The 21,980-nt window shown below is 38.8% G+C and overlaps 1 protein-coding gene across 2 annotated transcripts in view; it reads right to left on the bottom strand.

Moving 5' to 3' along the window:
* PLXNB2 (plexin B2) overlaps window positions 1-21,980 on the bottom strand; it is a 280,669-nt gene that overhangs the window by 71,195 nt on the left and 187,494 nt on the right. For both annotated transcript variants that reach the window (XM_089684488.1, XM_089684490.1), the window contains 10 exons: window positions 16,342-16,464; window positions 14,421-14,521; window positions 13,952-14,078; window positions 12,370-12,523; window positions 12,122-12,242; window positions 11,937-12,036; window positions 4,609-4,710; window positions 3,373-3,468; window positions 1,709-1,796; window positions 484-641 (listed from right to left, as the gene is read on the bottom strand). In XM_089684488.1, coding sequence (XP_089540614.1) covers window positions 484-641; window positions 1,709-1,796; window positions 3,373-3,468; window positions 4,609-4,710; window positions 11,937-12,036; window positions 12,122-12,242; window positions 12,370-12,523; window positions 13,952-14,078; window positions 14,421-14,521; window positions 16,342-16,464 — 1,170 coding nt within the window. The remainder of the gene's footprint in view (window positions 1-483; window positions 642-1,708; window positions 1,797-3,372; window positions 3,469-4,608; window positions 4,711-11,936; window positions 12,037-12,121; window positions 12,243-12,369; window positions 12,524-13,951; window positions 14,079-14,420; window positions 14,522-16,341; window positions 16,465-21,980) is intronic.

The raw sequence follows: 21,980 nt of genomic DNA, 5'->3' as shown, positions 1-21,980 counted from the left end.
AAGTGGGACGAAGGTCACCTTACAATGGTGATCAGTGGGATGAAGATCGCCTTAGAATGGTGGTCAGTGGGACGAATGTCTCTTTACACTGGTAGTCAGTGGGAAGAATGTCCTTACAGTGGCAGTCAGAATCACACCTTTACAGACAACTAAAAAGTTACTAGTGTCATACAGCTGGCTCTGCCAAGTGGTGTTGGTCCCATAACTACCATAACAGGCATCATCAAATGTGAGGTCAACCTGCCATAGTTCAAGTAAACCCTAGCTTGTATAGTAGAACCCAAGGCTTCACAGAAACCTGGTTGAGAACGACTGCTCGAATACATAAAGAAGGAAGAAAGCAGTAAATCAGTGTGAGGGTGTCTTAGTGGATGGGAGCTCAGCAGGGGAGGGGTGTATCAATACTTATAGAATACCACTACTTTAGGTGCAAAACATTGTACAAATAAACTTAAAAAAGAAGGAAATGTTTTGACTTCTTACATCTGTGACGACAGGAGCAGGACATTCTGATGCAGGTGAATTAATGCATGTAGGTTTATAAGCACATTTGTTGTCACACCAGGCACAGTCGTATTCCACACTAGCGGCCAGGCACAAGCTACAGTCAGTTCTTCCAAAAAAACAATTGTACAGTTTTACTAGAAATAAAAGAAATGATTATTAGCTTAAAGAGAAACATATGATTTTTTTTTTTTATGTTTAACCTCTTCATCATACATCAATCACAAATCCCTTATCATTCACAAGGTGCTTAAAATGCTATAATTCCATAGTGCTCTTTATTACTTATGTGCATGCAGTAAGCTGAGCTTTATGTTACGTATTACTACATATGACCACTCAAGGGGAAATAATGCATGCTTTAAACATACATGGATGGCTCCTTTAAGTGAGTATTTTTACTTTTGCGATATGCAAAGTGGAGGAATGGTAAAGGAAAAAAAGAGGTTCTAATAGAACCTCTGTAGAAGCATCAAAAACATTGTCCTTCATGTCCATTTTTTTTTTTTTTTTAATCACTCAACAGTAGCACACGGTGAGATAACTACACAGTAATGAATAGAATTAAACAGGTTATAAAGCTTCAAGTACTTTAATTTCACAGCGAAAAATATAAATATATGAATTCAGATAGAGAAAGGAGAGAAAAAGCACCCAACAACATCATCCCAATATGTAATATATATGTACAGATTTACAAGCCCGTTTCAAGGTAAAATGAACATGCACAGAAATGCCCCCTTCTTTCTAGCAATATACAGGATAAGCATCCACTAAACCGATTATTTCAGCTTTAAATTTTTATTATGGTGTGTTTAATTTAAAGGAAACTTGCCTGTACTGATGAAGTATGAGTGCTACCAGAGGCAACCTCACCTTCTAAAATACTAGCTCCCTGGATGTTATTGTGTTCCAGTTTTAGGTCTTTTTTGACTCACTGTGAGAACATTTAAGCAGATTAGGGTCCCTCGCTCTCCTTAGCATGTGTTTTGAGATCAGGGTCCCAAATTAATGATGCCAAGGACAGTCTGGCTACTACTGTAAATATTTTTTTGAAAAAGGTCAGCAAAAGCCACATTTCTTTTAATACATATTACTGTGAATTACATTTCTTACAGAATTAGGAAACAAAGTGTGTGACAAATTTCACATTAAATCCTCACTGCAATGGTGAGAAGTATACAAATAAAAAATGCTATCATACCATTCAGTTTGCTATCAACCTTCTTTTCATTCGCTTTGCTTAAAATGAATATATCCAGAGGCACGATCTCTTTGTCTTGTACTGAAAACTAGAAGGAGAAAGGAAAAGAAACGCTACATAACACAACTCTGATTATTAGAAAGTTTATGTACGCCTGTGGCTAGCTCAAGCCATAAAAGGTGGAACCTTGTTCCATAGGGCAATAACGTAACAACGTAACATTACCTCGAAAACTAGTAAAAAATGAATAAAAATAAAAAGTAAGACAGGAGGTGAGACATAAGAGAAAAGGGGATGAGGGGAAAGGGGGTTCACAGAGTGGGTTCAAATTAAGAGTCTTCCCTGATGGTTAAGATGTTTTAATGGATTAGGTAGTTTAAGTCAATTTGGAGCGTAATGTTTGATCCAAGATGTTCAATTTTATGTTTTGTAAATGTAAATTGCAAAAGTTTCTTGCTGAGCAGGAACCAGTTCATTTTACTTTTTAAACTTGCTTGATAGTATGTGTTGCCAACCACCACATATTTGCCAAAGTTTTCTTGACAGCATTAAAGACCAAGTGCTGGAGTTTGAATTGCGCATAGATTCAATTCTTGGGCTTTGGGTTGAGAAGGGCATCTACTCATCTTTCTTAATGCAGCAGTAAGCATTTTAAGCACTTGCCTACTGGGCACTTTTAGGTCAGATGACATTTACATACATAGTGAACAGTATAGAATCATGTCTCCTAGATTGTAAGCTCGAAAGAGCAGGGCCCTCGATCCCCTCATGTTTTGCATTGTATTGGTATTGTCTGTCACATGTTCTGTCCCCCTTTGTAATGTACAGCGCTGAGTGAACTATTGGCGCTTTATAAATACTGTATAATAATAATAATAATAAATGTTTAGTGGACATAGAGACCTACAGCATTCTAATGCGAAAACCACCACTAATGGCCAAAAATAGGGTATTGGCTAAAATTATTTTCTAGACTTTCACTGCAGATGATTGTTTTCAAGAGGTTTATCGTTACATGAAAACTTACATCTCAGGAAAAACATACTGAAAAAGATATTTGCGAATGATCAGTGTGCAAGCAAAAGTAAATAGATTACTCCAAAATCAGAAAATAATGGGAAATGTGTTGTTTGTTCTCAAAGTAGTAATCATTGAAATCTTCCAAAAAATATTCCACTTACGGCCAGCCTAAAGAAAAGAGCACAAGGCTTCACACAGCTTGAGAACAGCCGCCAAACATGCATTAGCTTACCGTGTTTCAGTGTTTACAGTGAGCAGATTTCAAGCCCACAAAAGCATCTTTAGTTTTGTGGCACAAAAAATAGTTCTAAAAAAGATCAAACTCTAAATGGATGGCCATTTGTGTCTTTATAACACTTTAGCTGTTTGACAAATGAAAAGCTGAAATGTGCAGCAGTGCTTCTGTGCTCAAAAGCAATACATGTAAAAGGACACTTAGCTCAGCTGATCCAGAGAAAGACTTATTTTTAGAAACAAACTGCTGTCTTGAATGGTCCTGGAATTTGTTGGGCATGGTGTAAGAAAATAAACTCAAGTGATGATCCTTGGCATATTTAGGCTTTAGTGTGACATTTTTATTAATGGAAAAATAAAAGTATCCATGGGGTGCTCCACTTAGAATAAGCTATAATCTGTATACATACCGGTGGAACGGAGAGTGAGAATGTGTCGCCTTCTTTCTGTACAGGGGACCTCATTTGAAGATTGGGGTTATCGTTACCAGCAATAAAAGTTTCTGACTGCAAAAAAAAATATAAAAAAGTTAATGAGAAACTGAGACTGCTTTAAAACATAAAAAACATACAAGCTCAAAAAATTTAAAAAATGCAATTTTTGGGGTAAAATGTGTATCTACATTTTTTTCAGAAGGCTGCAGAGCATTGCCCCTGTGATCAACAGACCGTGGGTGCAATGTCAGGCTCCTGCAGACTCTCAGTATAGCTGTCTTCCTGTAGCTCCCAGGCAGAATGTTATTGAAGTCTAGGAAGAATCAATGAACTAGTAGATGGGACTTCATCCATGAAAGAAGTGGCTTTGTGGGCAAAGTCACAATGGAGACCGGGGGGGGGGGGGTGTACTTTAGTAACATGTTACACCCTGAACGTGGGGGTGGCATGTAACATGTTATTAAAAGTGAACCTATCCTTTAAATATACAAAAGGCATGATTGGTGTTGGTGGATATTTATGTACCATATACCGACATTAGACCAATTACTCTTTGTGGGATACAATTCTGTATTGTATGACCAGTGAAAGATCTGTGCCTGGGTTGCGAAAACAACTTTTCCAGATTTCAGTCAAAAGAATTCAAGTTTAAAGAGCTAACCTTGATCCCCCTGAATCAGCATTTTAGATCTAATGTGTGCTGCATGTTCAGATAAGCTTAAAGTGGAAGTAAACCCACTTTTGTATCTTTTACCTTCAGGTAGGCTTACAATAAAGCTTACCCGTAGGTAAAAAGAATATCTACTAAACGTGCATCGATTAGGAGATATTCACTCTTTTTGACAGCTGGCACATGAGCTCTGAAGGAATGTCATGCCAGTGTCCTGAGACTACTGGACGAGTGACATCATTGCGGCTCAGCCAGCCATATGGCCAGAGCTTGTGAACCCGGAAGGAAAACTGGGTGACGATGGAAACCTCTGCAGCGAGGACAGTGCATCACTTGAAAGCTTCGTTTTAAGGTAAGTTCTGCATAATGTGCTAGCATGCGATGCATATTAGCACACTACGAGGTTACCTTGCAGGGGGTTTTTTTTCCCCCTCAAGCTGCGGTTTACTACCGGTTTAAAATCACAAAAACAACACACACACACGAATGTGAAAGGAAATCATGAATTTTAGATACAAAAGATTTAATTGCCACACAATTACCTGCAAAAGGTCAAGATTCATTCCACTAAAAGTAATGGTAGTTCGCCTATTCATTGGGATAAATTGTGGTTTTGGATCATAGAACTGTGGACAGTTACTTTCCTAAAAAAAACAAAAAAACAAAAAACAAAAACACAAATTACAACCAGGCTTGAGACAAAATCAAGAGAAAACGATTGTTTACAGATAAATATACACAAGTCACTGTTGAGGAGATTCTTTCACTTCTTGTCCAATGATCCACAGCACAGGACGCGAGAGGAAGAAGCAACATAGACAGAAGTAAAAATGCTGTTTTATGGTAAGTACAGCTAGAACCTCTGTTGGCTTTTTATTGTTGTCTGTTTCGCTGTTGCAGATTTTCCCTCATTCCTTCAGAACAAAGTGAGGGGAAAGCTCTCTAACAGAGCACTTAATAGCAGCAAAACCAGACAAGTGTTTTAACCTCCCCATTCTATCCAAAACAAAAAATGTTTTGATTATACACTTTTATGGATATAAATTTTAAACTCATTTAAGGTGGGCATCAGTTTGGTCTTGGGGAAACACACAATACAATTCACTTTACTGTAACGTGCAAAGCACATTTGTATGAAAACCCACACCTTGTAAAGCAACCCATTCAGTTTAAAATATAAATTGAAGACAAAACAATTGAGTATATATATATATATATATATATATATATATATATATATATATATATATATATACATATATACATACACACACACGGTATATATGCACAAAAACAGGTGTATAAAATCAAGCATGTAGGCATGCAGACTGCTTCTACAAACATTTGTGAGAGAATGGATCGCTCTCAGGAGCTCAGTGAATTCAAGTGTGGTACCATGATAGATTGCCAACTGTGTAATAAGTCCATCCGTGAAAATTCCTTGCTACTAAATATTCCACGGTCAACTGTTAGTGGCGTTATAACAAAGTGACAGCAACAGGGAACAACAGCAACTCAGCCATGAAGTGGTAGGCCGCATAAAATTACATAGCGGGGTCAGCGTATACTGAAGAGCACAGTGTACAGAAGTTGCCAACTGTCAATAGCTAAAGACCTCCAAACTTCGTGTGGCCTTCAGATTAGCACAACAGTGTGTAGAGAGCTTCATGTAATGGGTTTCCATGGCCGAGCAGCTGCATCCAAGCTTAACATCACCAAGTGCAATGCAAAGCATCGGATGCAGTGGTGTAAAGCACGCTGCCACTGGACTCTAGAGCAGTGGAGACGTGTTCTCTGGAGTGACCAATCATGCTTCCCTGTCTGGCAATCCGAAGGACGTTTCTGCGTTTGGCGGCTGCCAGGAGAACGGTACTTTCCTGATTGCATTGTGCCAAGTGTAAAGTTTGGTGGAGGGGGCATTATGGTGTAGGGTTGTTTTTCAGGGGTTGGGCTTGGCCAAAACATACCAAGACATTTAGGATAATTTCATGCTCCCAACATTGTGGGAACAGTTTGGGGCTGGCTCTTTCCTGTTCCAACATGACTGCGCACCAGTGTATAAAGCAATGTCCATAAAGACATGGATGAGTGCGTTTGGGATGGAGGGACTTGACTGACCTGCACAGAGTCCTGACCACAACCTGATAGAACACCTTTGGAATGAATTACAGCGGAGACTGCGAGCCAGGCCTTTTTGTCCGACATCAGCACCTGACCTCACAAATGTGCTTCTGCAAGAATGATCAAACATTCCCATAGACACACTACTAAACCTTGTAGATAGCATTCCCCAAAGACTTGAAGCTGTTATAGCTGCAAAGGGTGAGCCAATATTGAACCCTACGGACGAAGACTGAGATGCCAATAAAGTTCCTGTGTGTAAAGGCACACGTCCCAATACTTTTGGCAATATAGTGTATCAGAAATATGAAATGTTGGATTTACGTATTCTTTAGGTAAGCTGGTGTGAAAATATTCCATTCATTCTGAATGGCTGTGCAATGCACCTTCTGACAAACATATATTGCGGCGTGTTGTGTAATAAGACACTTTATTCATTTGTCAGTGTGCATGTTCTTGCATGAGGCTGATAATATTGTAAGACAAAAACACACCTATTTCTAAACAGCTATACTAAATAAAATAATGTACATTTGAAGGAAAAGAAATGTATTATGTACTGAAAAAAAAAAAAAACTTCCAAAAATAGGAACTATGCAAAAAAAATAAAATAAAATCCAACTGTTCAGGTCTCACCTGCTCACTCACATCCCTATGTTCAAGCAGCCTGTGCTAGTTCAATTTCAGCACTCAGAAAAATCAATTACGGCTACTTAACGATCGAAGCTGCACAGCAAATTGCCATTTAGCTTAAGCAAACTAGATCAACAACATAATCAGATTTATTAAATATTTACTGCCTTTATTAACTACACACAGGATACAGCCAAGAGTGCTATGTAAAAATGATGATGTCTAATAAATTTAAACAATGGCTATACTATAATATAAAACATCAATGTTCATATGAAAAGCAATACATCACACAAGTGTCAATTTAGAACCTGATTGGAAAGCAATGTGAAAATTCAGAAACTTTTAGAGAACAATAAAACTCTTTGGCAGAAATAAGGAAGATACCAGCCAGCAGGTGGTACAGCAAAAGCTGTAAATTACACATGTTCCCTCTCCTGCAGCAGATGCCCCATCCACTGCATCTAGTGATAGCTAGCGTATGATCTTCTCCACCCGCTAGTTTTCACTATTTTTTTTTTTTTTTAAACACAGCCGTCTAGGGCTCTGCTCACCCAGCCGCGCTATTCAGAGTTCTGTGAATAGGAAACTACGTGTACCAACATCCGTTGCGGCTGTCAGCTTATAGTTCATATTGAACTACCAAGGCGCTGTTGAGTGTTGTAGTAGTTCATTGTCTCTTCCTGTCAGTGTGCATCTGTCTGCCCATACGAGGTATGAGCAGACAGATATGCTGACAAGCCTGCTCCTGCCCTGCATGGTACCGGCGATCTGCCGATTGCGGGTGCAATGCTTTACAGGCTTCAAGGCAAAAAAATAAATAAATAAATGCACTTTTTTTTTTATCTCCGCATGAAGATGTGCCTTTTTTTTTTAATTTAAATATGATTATCTTATCCTTTAAGTAAGGTATTCTGCAGTGATTTACTTATATCAGGGGTGTCAAACTCAATTTCATCAAGGTCAGCATCAGCATCATGGTTGCCCTCAAACTCTTTATCATAACAAATAATTGCCACTGCATTCAATTATTACTGGGTGTGGTGGGAAGGGCAGGTGCAGACTAGCACAGACCCCACTCACACTCCTGTAGCAGATGATACAAGTATGAAAAGTAGGGTCGCAAACCACAGGTATCATTCACAGGAAACGTTAATGGAGATCGTTTAAATAGAACATGGTTCTGTCATGGTGTTCTAGGTGAGCAGTCTCCAATAAAATTTCTGGTGGATGATACAGGTTGTGTGTGTCCCTAATTTTCAGACTTGATTCATCAGGTACAGGAGTGGGAGTGGGATCCTTGCTAGTCTGCGCCTGCCCTTCACAGCTTAAGTCTTAAATTAGAACTATAGGCAACACTTTTTTCCCCCCCCATTTTTGAGTGCAGGGGAGGGTTATAATCTCGGTCAGATTTTTTTTCCCCCGCCATCTGTATCCCATTGCATCTGTGTCCCATTGTACCATAGCCAAACAGGAAGTGAGAGGAAATCCCTGCAAATTAAGGAACCCCCAGGTCACCAGAACTAGCGTACCCATTGGAAGATTTCTCTGCTAATACTTTTTTGGGGACAACCCAAAAGTTGGTATTTTCTTTTACTTTCAATGATAATGGTAAACAGGAAAAATAGACAGGGGGGACTCAAACCGCAATATAACCCGACAGGTCTTTTAATGCCTCTCCATTCTATCCAAAACCTTAAAAAAAAAAAAAAAAAAGGTTTTGCCTGTATTCATACATTTAAGTTATTACCAAACCCAGTAATAACTGAATGCAGAGGCACCCACTTATCTCGTGTTGCTGCTGGGAAGAAGCGGGGGACGAAGCTGCAGAAGAGGTGCGAGGGCCACAAGAAATGGCCTGAAAGGGCCTTGAGTTTGACACATGTGACTTATATTCTGTGAACAGCCTATCTAAATTGATTTCCTACTATTCAGATATAGTCACAATAAACACAGCTGAATAACAGAAGGAAAAATATACATCTCCATGTCTGCCATTTATACCCATAATACCAGCAAAAGACCCAATAATGATGTAAATCATAAAAAGCTTCCCATTAAAATGCATACTACAGTAATGGCCAAACAAACTGAGGTTTTCTGCAGAAAACATATTGATGTTAAACTTCCATATTTTTATGAAACAGAAGAAACCTGCCAAGCAAATGACCCCCTATACTTCCAAAATAAACCAGTTTTGCAACCAGTTGTCTCTACAGCTTATATATTAAACTAATTAAGTATACATAAAAGCAAAACATGTTTTTTTTTTTTAATTCTGGATAGAGTAAAAAAGGAAGGATTAGAACACCTGTCAGGTTTCCATTGCTATCTGTGTTCCTGTTTGGTAGATTCACCCTCTCTAATTTGTCCTGGTGACCATTATCACTGAGAGTGAAGAGAAAGAAAGTCCAAAATTTTGGGTTATCACCAGAATGACAATAGAAGGGTAATCTTCCAATATGGAAACTAGTTCTGATGACTTATTTATAAAATTCTATCATTTTGGAGAGATTTCCTCTCACTACCTGTTTGCCTATGGAACACAGATAACCCTCCTTTATGTTATCCAAAATTAAATAGAAATGCCTTTTGCTCTACTTTAAACTTCAGCTTTCTGATGAGTCCAACAATATTCCTTGTCTGCCTTTAATCTGAAAAAACTCTTAGCCTTGATGCTTCAGAAGTAGATACAGGGCTGCATGGGGCAGAAAGGAAGTGAAAGAGGGGTGGGTGGGGAGTGATTACAGAGCAGCATTGGGGGAGAAGAGGTATGAGTGTATGGCTGCAAGGGAGAATAAAATGTAGGTATATAGGGTTACACTGTGGGGAAATTTGTAAACAGAGCAGTATGAGGAGGAAGGACAAATATAGGGCTACTTGCTTGAATGAGCTCTATCCAAAGCTGGCCTAAATGATCTGCCTGCATGATAAAACAACTATTTTTTTTTTAATGTCATAATGCTGGCTAAGGCAGGTGTGATGATGTTGAAAGCATGGATATTGGAATGTATCCCTTCAATGAAACCACACAAAGAATCACTACATCCTTATACTACATACCCCTGTAAACCTCACTATCGGTTGAAACTTTTATGGTATACTCCAGATTGCAGGGAATGATTTGCTGCTACTTTGGGGCATTTAGGATGCTGTGTAAAATCTACATGAAATACCGAATGCAAGGATTTGTAAATCTCATAAACCCATTTTTTATTCACATTAGAAAATAGAAAACATATCAAATGTTTAAACAGAAAATATAACATTTTAAGAAAAAAAAGGTAATTTTGAAATGGATGACAGCAGCACATCTCAAAAAAGTTGGGACAGGGCAACAAAAAGCTGGCAAGGAGCTGGAAGAACATGTTGCAACTAAGTAGGTTAATTGGCAAGTCAGTAACATGTTTGGATATAAAAAGAGCATCTTAAAGAGTCAGTGTCTCAGAAGTAAAAATGGGCAGAGGTTCAGCTGTGTCTAATAATTGTCAAACAATTTTAGAATAAAGTTCCTCATCATAGTTACAAAGACTTTAAATATGCCATCATCTACAGTACATAATATCAAAAGCCCTTGAGAATCTGGAGAAATATCTGTGTGGAAGTGACAAGGCTGAAACACAACATTAGATGCCCGTGATCGTACAGCGCTGATTTATAAACAGGCATGATTTTATCATGCATCACTTCATGGACTCAGGAATACTACCCAAAATCACTGTGAACACAGTTCACTGTGTCATACAAAAATACAAGTTAAAGTTCGACCAAGCAAAAAGAAGCCATATCTGAACATGATCCAGAAACACTGCAGTCTTCTCTTGGCCAAAGCTTATTTAAAATGGTCTGTTGCAAAAATGAAAAACTATTCTTTGGTCAGATGAGTCAAGATGTGACATTCTTTTTGGCAACCATGGGCGCCACATCCTCCGGACTAAAGAGGAGAGGGACTTTCTGGCTTCTTATCAGCATCAATTCAAAAGCCTGCATTCTCTGATGGTGTGGGGGTACATTAGTGCATATAGAATGGGCAGCTTGCACATCTGGAAAGCACCATCAACGCTGAAAGATATATCCAGGTTTTAGAGCAGCATATGCTCTCATCCAGACGTTCTTTTTAGGGAAGGCCTTGCACATTTCATCAAGACCACATACTGCATCTATGACAACAGCATGGCTTTGTAGTAGAAGAGTCCAGGTGCTTAACTGGTCTAACTGCAGTCCAGACCATTCATTACTTTAAATTATTTGTTGCATCTCGAAACAAAAAAAATTGAGAAAGATGACCCAGGGCTGTTCAGCAGCTAGAATCCTATACCAACAAAGAATGGGACAACACTCCTTTCACAAAACTCCAACAACTGCTCTCATCAGTTCCAAATGTTTACAGAGTATTGTTAAAAGAACAGACTATGCTACAATGAAAAACACAGCCCTGCCCTAACTTTTTGAGACATCTTGCTGCCATTAGTTTCAAAATTACCTTATTTATTTCTTAAAATTAGATGTTAGATTAGATTTGAAATCATTGCATTCTGTTCCTATGTAGATTTTACACAGTGTCTCAATTTTTTTGGAATTGGGGTTGTAGGCCAAAAACCAAATAAAATGGATACCACTCAAATGCCCCAATCAGTTATCTCTGCTAACTGGCCACAATGTTTGCAGATGAACACTGGCTTGTGAGAAACATTTAGAAGACTAAAAGAAAATGGCACCTGTCTGCATAAGGTCTTGGTATATAGAGAGCACCTCTGAGTAAAAAATATCTTCACCTTAGTCTCTTGCCCATGGGAGAACCCACTCTAACATGTTTTGCCCAAGTATGGGCTTATTCTATGATTAAGCCCCTACTGAGCAAAAGGAGTTAGGAGGGGATTATCCCATGGGTAGGAGACCAAGCTGAAGCCATTATTTTACTAAAAGGAGCTCACTATATGCCAAGACAGTATGTGGATGGGTGCCATTTTGTGGTACTTTGGGGCATTGTTAAGTTACTGATTAGTATGTTAATGACAAATTTGCCAGCAATTCAGTGCATGTGCTTTAGGCCCCACATGTGACATTTTCCGAAAGCCTCACATTCTATTGACTCACTAATCATTTAAAAACTTACCATGCTGATGGTGTCTGACTTATAACCTAGAAAGTCAACGCATTTATGCAAGTCTACATCCCAATGACATTTCCACTCTGCATTCACACAAGAGATGCACCTGAAAAATCAAGAAATACGCCATGTAAATCATATTCTAGGCAGAAAGCAATCTGATTTTGGCTACATAAATCAAAATGACTCACGGCACATTTTCAGAGATGTAAGCGGATTCTTCACAGTTATAGAACTGATAGGAATAATTAGCAAAGAACACACTATTCTTTTCTGTTGTAAAGTGAAGGGTAATAGCAACATCCACATAATCTGTAATAAAACAAATATGTCATTTAAAAACAAAATTAAGCCAAGTTGTTTAAATGTTTATTTTTAAACTCAGTGAAATTCTTGAGCAAACAAAAAATAAGAGTTTCAAATCTTCAGTTAACATTACCTTTTCCACGTTCTGTAGATGGAACGGTTTTTAGGCCTGGACACGAAATGCCTCCATCCTCATTCAACACAGCTGCCTTGACGCTTCCTCCAAAATTACATATTAGCTTGTCATCATAATGGAGTTTTATGGGTGGCACCACAGTTAACTTAACCTGGATGGACACAGTAAATTAGTACTTCCTCTGCTGATGAACACCAAAACTTTTACCCACTTTTTTTGACCAATAGAACGTCAAACCTTTTAGAAGGCATCTCTTATGTTTCGATTCAGTGTCCCCACCGCTATTACCAGCTGTCAAAATGACATCCAGGAGTTGCTTTATGTTACACAGCAGAGGCAACTGGGAAAAATACAGTTGCTCTATGTAAAATGAAACTTGCAGACAGTCTTTAAGTGTCTTTGGGTAAATACAAGGTAACAATGTATTGTTTCAATGTATTTACTATTTCATACATTGGACATTTCAAAAAATTGGACATTTCAGCAACATGCGTTGGAATCAATGGGGGAGTAAAATATTAGGTGGCTTCAAAGCCACCTAAGTTGGATTCCAGGAAGTAAATACAACATGAATCAACTGCCCTTACTTAAGATGGCCATGGCCAGAAATGCAGGGGGTGTTTTTCAAAGTGATTTCTCAGTAGAATAAAGTATGGAGACATGGATGGATGTAGGAGTTTGCTTTGAATATTAAATAGCGCTTTTGATTTGTGGTGCACAGATGCAGTGTAGTTCTGTATTAAATACACCAAGCATTAACCAAAACAATTAACAGTAATTTTAAAATTTGGTTACATACTTATTAAAGGACTTATATATGTGTCACCCTGTATGTAAATTTTAACTATAGCCCAAACTTTTTTTGAGTTCTGAATAGTAGGAAGCACTTAGAAGCCCTGTTGTGTTTTTCTTGCTGTCTGTGTCCTCACTAGGGAGATTAAATCTCTAATTACTGGAGAAAAAAAAAATTAAAAAAACTAACAGATTCTAACCATTCTATTTGTTTCAGAACTAGGATTTAAAAGGGAAAAAATGTTTTTGCATTCAGTAAACTGATGTTTCATAGTCATTGAATTTTCAACATGCTCAGTTTAACATTTGAAAAAAACAAAAAACAAAAACACTATTTACACTTCATTAATTACAAACCAGTGGCATTTATTTCAGGATATTTTGGGAAAGACATAACATAGCAAAGGTAAAGAGATAAAAGGTAAGCAGCTGTTAGTATTAACTATATAAATAGCAAAATAAACCCAATTATCAAAACAGAAATATTTGCTTTTCATATCACATCATGGAGAATTTGGGTTGATTTTTTTTCCAAGCCTATTTTCACTGTTAAAGAAACAAGGGAATCTAATAATGAACACTATTGTGCAATGGATGCTTATCGCAAAGATCGTTTATAAAATATCAACAAAGATAGCAGAAATGTTCTGTCTAAAACAAGAAACTAAAACTTTACTTTTGCTTTGTCAATGCTAAAGTACCGTGCATTTTTAGAAGCAGGACTATAGAAAGAAACTTAGGTGCCTATTATATGTCAAGAGTTGGGAAATCATGACAACATACTTACATCACCAAGATCATTAACACTCATATTACTTGGGCTGGCACTTTCAATTTTCATACAAACACCTCCAGGACTCCAAAGCCAGTGGTTTGGATCATTAGCTCGTGCACATCGTTTCTTCCTTAAGCATCTGAAAATAGTTGTACAGCATTAAACAAAGAATGATATCTAATGGTAACTATTTTAATAACAGCCACTACAACAATAATAATGATGATGATGCAAGATATCACTAAACTTGTTTAAATAATGTTATTTGTGACTTCTAATTTGGGTGAAAAATAATCATTACTGTACAGTGTGGTCACAAGCATTTGCATGTCCCAACAAGTAGTTTGTTTTAATTAACATCAAATTAAACAGGTAAGGACCACTGCAACAAGATCCCCTCTTCTTTCCTGCAAATTACATTAGTCTACATTGAAGTTACGGAAATTAATCTCATTTAAGAATTTAAAACAGTGTTACATACTTTCCTTCTACGACACACCAGCCACAATAAGGATCCTTGGCCTGAATACATTCATTGCAGTCTAAATATCGTTCACATTCCTGAACAGGAACACGATGCACCTATGTACAAAAAAATAAATACTAAATTAATCTTGTCTATAAATTTCAAAGACACATCTGCTAAGATTTTCACTATGTTTGTGGTACTGAAGCTTAGTGCCAAAGGTTTGAAATATCAGACACAATTCTGTTATGTCCCAGTTATAGGGGATGTCACCTCACGTAATGCCATTGGGAGAAGAAATCGTGGAAATCTCCAATTCACTCAGACCATACACCTCAACCCCCCCCCCCCCTTTACACAAGGAGGGAGTTAAAATTCCTATAATGAGGATTAAAAACAGTAAAAAATAAAATATATCTTTATCCAAAATAAAACAAAATGTAAAACAATATGGAGTGTATATTTACTAAAATCTCCTTCTAAAAGAAAAGTTGCAGTGGTAGCACCCTCCATAGCACCTCTGTCTATAGTTAAAAAAAAAAAAAAAAATAAGATAGAAAAAAGAAAAAAAGAACTAGGAATTTTATGGATTCAAGCATACTGCTTGCAAGTGCTGCCAATGCCTTCATCTGTTGGCATAGTGATCTCCTGTCTGACAGATAAATGATCATGGTGGATATCGTTGCTCACTATGACATTTTGAGGGGTTATCGCTTGTACCACAATGTCTTCAGTGTACCCCCAGGCCCTATTTTGTCTACACTAAAGCAAAGCCGGGAGGGGGGGGAGGGGGTTGGGTGGAAGTGGCCTGATGCAAGCCATAGCTCATGGAGCATAACCTACTTTATTGACCCTGCCTACAATGCACAGTATGTGTCCTAAAAAAAAAAACCACACCACATTTTTCTTATTAGTTCTTTCAATGTGTCACTTCTAAGTCTTTTCAAATGTTGGCAACTATAGTTTATTTTTATGCCCATTAATGCCAAGTATAGAACAGGTTTTAGCACTGTAGGGGCACTGTTACAAACTTCTGACCACTGCACTCTGCAAGCTTTAATGTGCCTAAAGTGCTAAAGAGGCGACAGTCTGTGTTCTTATCTCACTCAATGGTCTCTATATATCATTGTAGATTTCATTTTCTGACTTCCTCATTTTATGTCTGCTTTTATCATAACAAGTGATTTGGGTGTGGGCAATTCACTCTCCATCTTATTCTACAAGCACCAACACAATACCCTCCTTGAGCCACTGCTGGCCAGTTGTCTGGCTCTCATGCTGATCCAATGGCTTTAAGAATTTTTCATTTGTAGACATGAATCCATAAATGTATGCAGGTCAGGTGTTATGACTTGCCTGGGACATGGAGTTACTGTCCCAGAACAAGCATAGAAATGACAAAGCAATGAAGCCAGAGAGGGGCAGACAATTAAGGCCATATTTATAACCGTGAGTGGATAACGATCTCTAGAGAACATTGCAGTAAATACTCCTTACACGAATGGTGCAGAGCCTGTGGTGTTGTTTGGACAGTTCTCTGCAGAGCGCTGCAAGGAACACTCTGGGATAGGAAGAGTGTCCTGTCACATGAGCTGTTGAAGTTGTGTGACAAGTTTACTTTTCCTCCTATCACCTTTTCCTATTCACTAGTGTGAATGGGTCTTTGTTTAAGTCCTATCACAATGAAACTGAAAGAACATTTGCAAAGCACAATGCTTTGCTTTATAAATGTGGTAAAGGATTTTTCTTTAAAAGCAGTAGTATAATCAATATTGGACCATACTTTTGCTTTATGAATTGGCCCCTTAGCGTCTATAGTAAGGCCAGCAATGGCAGCTCCTACTAAGCATATGGTTCTTTTAAATAAAAAACATTTGGGCTACAATTTCACTTTACCTCAATGAATCAAAATAAGGACATTCAGTTGACCACTTACCTTTCTTCTGGTCATTACATAAAGATATTCCTTGTCAGCATCAAAAACCATTCCATTCTTCACACTACTTGTGGTAGGAAAGGGCACTGTCCTGTACTCATTTGCAGTTTTACCTAGATAAGCCTACAAAAAGAACAAAACAAAAACTTGGGTCAATAACTCAAAAAGTCTATTAGTGAACATAAAATGAGCAATGATTGCCTCTGCAATAAAATCTCAATCTTCTTCAATTTAGGGTATCCAGAACCATGAAAGAGATCTCTAACAGGGAGAACTCACTGTTTTGATCATGAAACTCTATATCCACTAAAAAGTTAGTTTTGGATAGAGTGGAGATGGTTTAGACTGTCTACTGTTTTTTTACAGCTACACAGGGCTTTATTAGAAAAATTTGCCCTCATTCCTGTCCTGCTGAAAAAGTAGTAACAGACAGGACATGAGAGGAACTTTCAATAGTAATTTCTTATCTGATGAAACACTGGAAGAATTCACAAAAACTGGAGCAGACAGAATTTGGAACATTTGTGCATGACAACCAACCAGCTTCTAGTCTCAGCTTTTTCAATTAAGCTTTGAAAATGAAAGATGGACACTGATTGGTTGCCATGCATAGCTACAGATTCTAGTTGCTGCAGTTTTGATCAATTTGATAAATTCCACTAACTATCAGCAGAACAGGAAGTGGAAATAGATCTCTAACAGATCCTAGGATAGTATAAAAAACATGAAAGGCATTCCTAATCCTCCTTGTTCTATCCAAAAACTAGAAAGAAGATTTTGGCTTGACATACACTTTAAGGTAGCTTGACAACAACAGATATACAGCCATGGTTAATAGTGGTAGTAAAACAGTGCAAAGAGTATAACAATCAGAAATCCCAGTGTCTTGTCATATACACTGTTGTGGTTAAGGTTCCTGTAAAAGAATTTGTCACTGATTGGCCTGATATTACAGTGTTTCCAGCTCAAATGTGGCTATGAGTTGCATACTGCACACTCTTTCAACCGTATTCTATGTTTAGAACTTGGCACATAGGAGCATTGTGCAGTGTGTGGGATGAAAGGAATATCTGCATAATTATTGTTTTCACTTTCTCCCTCAGGGACCTCCAAGAAAGATAATTTAAGATAAATAACTTCTTGCATCCTAGTCACAGTCCTTGGAGTATTTATCTCATAGCTTGTAAAATTAATGGATCCATACATACTATATGATAACTGTAAAGAACAACTGAAGCAATGCATCAGCACTGAGACTGCTGGAAAACCCTACACATGCTCAATACATGTGAATATGCAATGTAATTGAGGTGAACACTGGAAATCAAACAAAAAAAAAATGTGTTGCACTAGACTAAAATAAAAAAAAATAAAAATCACAGTGCAATAAATTCTAATATAATCCATACACAATATCACATGTAGGAGACAGCAAGGGCTTGTTCACACCATGGTGCAGATACGTCAGTTTTTCTGCACGCGTTCTGCAAGGACAAAGAAAACAGATGCTCTCTACATGCCCTATTCACACCACACAAGGAGCATTTTGAGATTTAACATTACTCGCTTTACCCCCACCCTATAGCAGAAATACTGCTACAGGGCGGCAGGGGTGCGTAAAATCACGTATATACATGTGATTTTGCATTTCCGGGTAGGAGGTGCGCGAGCCCTACCCACACAGCCATTGGCAGCCTCACCTGTTGATTACCGGGTCCCGGCCAGCGATTCTCCGACACCCGGTGATTGCCATGCACAGCAGAGCCATACAAAGCAGTGTGCTTACAGTGAAACAGCCCACAGTTAACCCTTTGCTCGCCCCAGATGTTAACCCCTTCCTACCCAGTGCCATTAGTACAGTATCAGTGCTTTTTGCTAGCACTGATCAATGTATTGATGTCACTGAGGATGTCAGCAACAGTTAGTCAGCTTCCCCCAACCCCCCCCCCCAGTGTCAGAATGCTCGCAGGCCTGCTATAAGTCGCTGATCGCCATTACTAGTATAGTGGGGCAAAAAAGTATTTAGTCAGCCACCAAATGTGCAAGTTCCCCCACTTAAAAAGATGAGAGAGGCCTGTAATTGGCATCTTAGGTAGACTTCAACTATGAGAGACAAAATGAGAAAAAAAATCCAGATAATCACATTAGCGGATTTGGAAAGAATTTATTTGCAAATTATGGTGGAAAATAAGTATTTGGTCAATATCAAAAGTTCATCTCAATACTTTGACCTCTGTCATTGCCAACAAAGGATATATAACAAACGTTTCCTGTAAGTCTTCACAAGGTTGGCACACAGTTGCTGGTATGTTGGCCCATTCCTCCATGCAGATCTCCTCTAGAGCAGTGATGTTTTGGGGCTGTCGCTGGGCAACACGGACTTTCAACTCCCTCCAAAGGTTTTCTATGGGGTTGAGATCTGGAGACTGGCTAGGCCACTCCAGGACCTTGAAATGCTTCTTACGAAGCCACTCCTTCGTTGCCCGGGCGGTATGTTTGGGATCACTGTCATGTTGGAAGACCCAGCCATGTTTCATCTTCAATGCCCTTGCTGATGGAAGGAGGTTTGCACTCAAAATCTCACGATACATGGCCCCATTCATTCTGTAATGTACATGGATCAGTCGTCCTGGTCCCATTGCGGAGAAACAGCCCCAAAGCATGATGTTGCCACCCTCATGCTTCACAGTAGGTATGGTGTTCTTTGGATGCAACTCAGCATTCTCTCTCCTCCAAACACGACGAGTTGTGTTTCTACCAAACAGTTCTATTTTGGTTTCATCTGACCATATGACATTCTCCCAATCCTCTTCTGGATCATCCAAATGCTCTCTAGCAAACTTCAGACGGGCCCAGACATGTACTGGCTTAAGCAGGGGGACACGTCTGGCACTGCAGGATCTGAGTCCCTGGAGGCGTAGTGTGTTACTGATGGTAGCCTTTGTTACGTTGGTCCCAGCTCTCTGCAGGTCATTCACTAGGTCCCCCCGTGTGGTCCTGGGATTTGTGCTCACCGTTCTTGTGATCATTTTGACCCCACGGGGTGAGATCTTGCGTGGAGCCCCAGATCGAGGGAGATTATCAGTGGTCTTGTATGTCTTCCAATTTCTAATTATTGCTCCCACAGTTGATTTGTTCACACCAAGCTGCTTGCCTATTGCAGTCTTCCCAGCCTGGTGCAGGTCTACAATTTTGTTTCTGGTGTCCGACAGCTCTTTGGTCTTCACCATAGTGGAGTTTGGAGTGCGACTGTCTGAGGTTGTGGACAGGTGTCTTTTATACTGATAACAAGTTCAAACAAGTGCCATTGATACAGGTAATGAGTGCAGGACAGAGGAGCCTCTTAAAGAAGAAGGTACAGGTCTGTGAGAGCCAGAAATCTTGCTTGTTTGTAGGTGACCAAATACTTATTTTCCACCATAATTTGCAAATAAATTCTTTCCAAATCAGCCAATGTGATTGTCTGGATTTTTTTTCTCATTTTGTCTCTCATAGTTGAGGTCTACCTATGATGCCAATTACAGGCCTCTCTCATCTTTTTAAGTGGGAGAACTTGCACAATTGGTGGCTGACTAAATACTTTTTTGCACCACTGTATATTTAAGAAAAAAAAAATTACAGTATCTATATCATTTGTAAACGTTATAATTTTCACGTGAACCAATTAAATTTACACGTATTGGGATTTTTTTTTTTCAGCAAAGACAGGAAGCAAAATACATTTTGGCCTACATTTATGACGAAATTTGATTTTTTTTAAAAATTTCTACTGGACAGGTTTAATAGAAAAAAAATAAAAAATATTATTTTTTTCTCAAAACTGGCAGCCTTTTTTTTTTATAGTGCAAAAAATAAAAAAACAAAGAGGCGATCAAATATCACATACCACCAAAAATAAAGACCTATTTGTGTGTGTGGGGGGGCAGGACATAAATTTAATTTGGGTGCAGCGTTGCCGCACAAGTGTCAGTTAAAGTAACGCAGTGCAGTATCGCAAAAAATGGCCTGATAAGGAAGGGGGGTAAATCTTCTGGAGGGCAAGTGGTTAAAAAAGTCAAGTAAGCTTGCTCTGGGGGCACTCGGCTGATGATTGGCTGCAAGTTGCTGATCGAACAAGGTTTTCCAGCAGTCAAGTTCAATGGAATTGGATCTGCCAATCAAGGATTTCACACAGATCAAAGTTTGGCTGGTCCTTGCTAAACCAAACAAATCTTGATCTGTGTTTTTTGCCATCTGTGTCCCAATGTGGAGATTTTGCTCTACTTTCTGCGCTATAGCCAAAACAGGAACTGGGAAGAAACACCTCCAAAGTGAGGGAATCTAGGTGGTCACCAGGGTTACCGAAACTGGCGCCGCCATTAAAAGATTTCTGTTTTTTCTTTTACTTTCAGTAATAAAACAAGACAAATAGAGAGGGCAAATCTCCCTAACAGGGACACAGACAACAATAAAAACTGACGGGTGTTCTAATCCATTTTCACTCTATTCTAAACTCAAAAAAGCTTGGCAACACAGTGAGTACGTGGTTGGCACTTCCATCTAGCAAGCACTAGGGGTGTTGGTACGAATCCCAACCACAGCACTACCTATCTGGAGTTTGCTTGTTCTCCCTGTGCCAGTGTGGGTTTCCTCCCACATCCCAAAGAGATAGTGGTAGGCTAATTAGCTCCTATCTGAATTGGCTCTAGTATGTGCATGATGAATGCGAGTTAGGGACTTTAGATTGTAAACTTTTTGAGGACAAGGACTGATGTGAATATATAAACCTATATGTAAAGCACTGCCTAAATTCACAGCGCTATACAAGTACCTGTAATAAATAAACGTTTGTAATAGTTACCAAGGAGGAGTTTCAACAAAAATATAAAATATACCATTTGCTGTCCAATGATATTCAGATACTACAGGTTACATAGAAAAGGTTTTTTTGAAACCAAACATCACAAAAGCTCCCTTCACACTATGTACTATGTTAACACAATGCATTACCATGCTTTAAAGTGCACTGCAGTATTCATTTTGAACAGGCTGGCAGTACATTTTAACATATCAATGTAGCCCTTTTTTATTGCAGCGCATGACAGATTTATTGTGGTACATGGCAGCGCACCTGCTTTGCCTGCTACTATAGCAGTGGGGGTGCTATCAAAAATTACTGGCATTGCAGTAAACAATGCATTTTACTAAGCATTACCACACAGCAATAGCCTAAATGGGGCCTGATACCAGCCATAGATGGCTCGAATCTGGGCCGGCTCAGCAGATACTGACTGAGATTTGAACCGTCTATGGGCAGGCTGACTGTAGCCAATTAGATTGTTGTACTACAAGGGTACAACCAGCCCGTCGGATTTTTCATGCAATTATTGCTAGCTGCTATAGCCACTAACAATAATCACTGAGTTGTCACGGCAGGGGAGCAGCTCTGTCCTGACAGCGGACAGTGGGCAATAGCTAGCTATTAGCTGACTCTGGATCACAAGAGGACTTGTGAAGAAAAATAAATGCATTCTTGTAGACTCAAAACGTGGTCAGCTTAATGGTTCCTACAGGTATTAACCATCTTGTGATTACTTGACAGTGGACAATCTCCCGATTGTGCATGTTCCAACAGATTAGCGCTGTACAATCTTGCATAT

The sequence above is a fragment of the Staurois parvus genome, unplaced genomic scaffold, assembly GCF_062004578.1.
Source record: "Staurois parvus isolate SC_StPar_1 unplaced genomic scaffold, SC_StPar_1.0 ptg000019l, whole genome shotgun sequence".
NCBI lineage: Eukaryota > Metazoa > Chordata > Amphibia > Anura > Ranidae > Staurois > Staurois parvus.
Note: the sequence above shows the minus strand (reverse complement) of the source record. Positions and strands in the feature narration are given on the sequence as shown.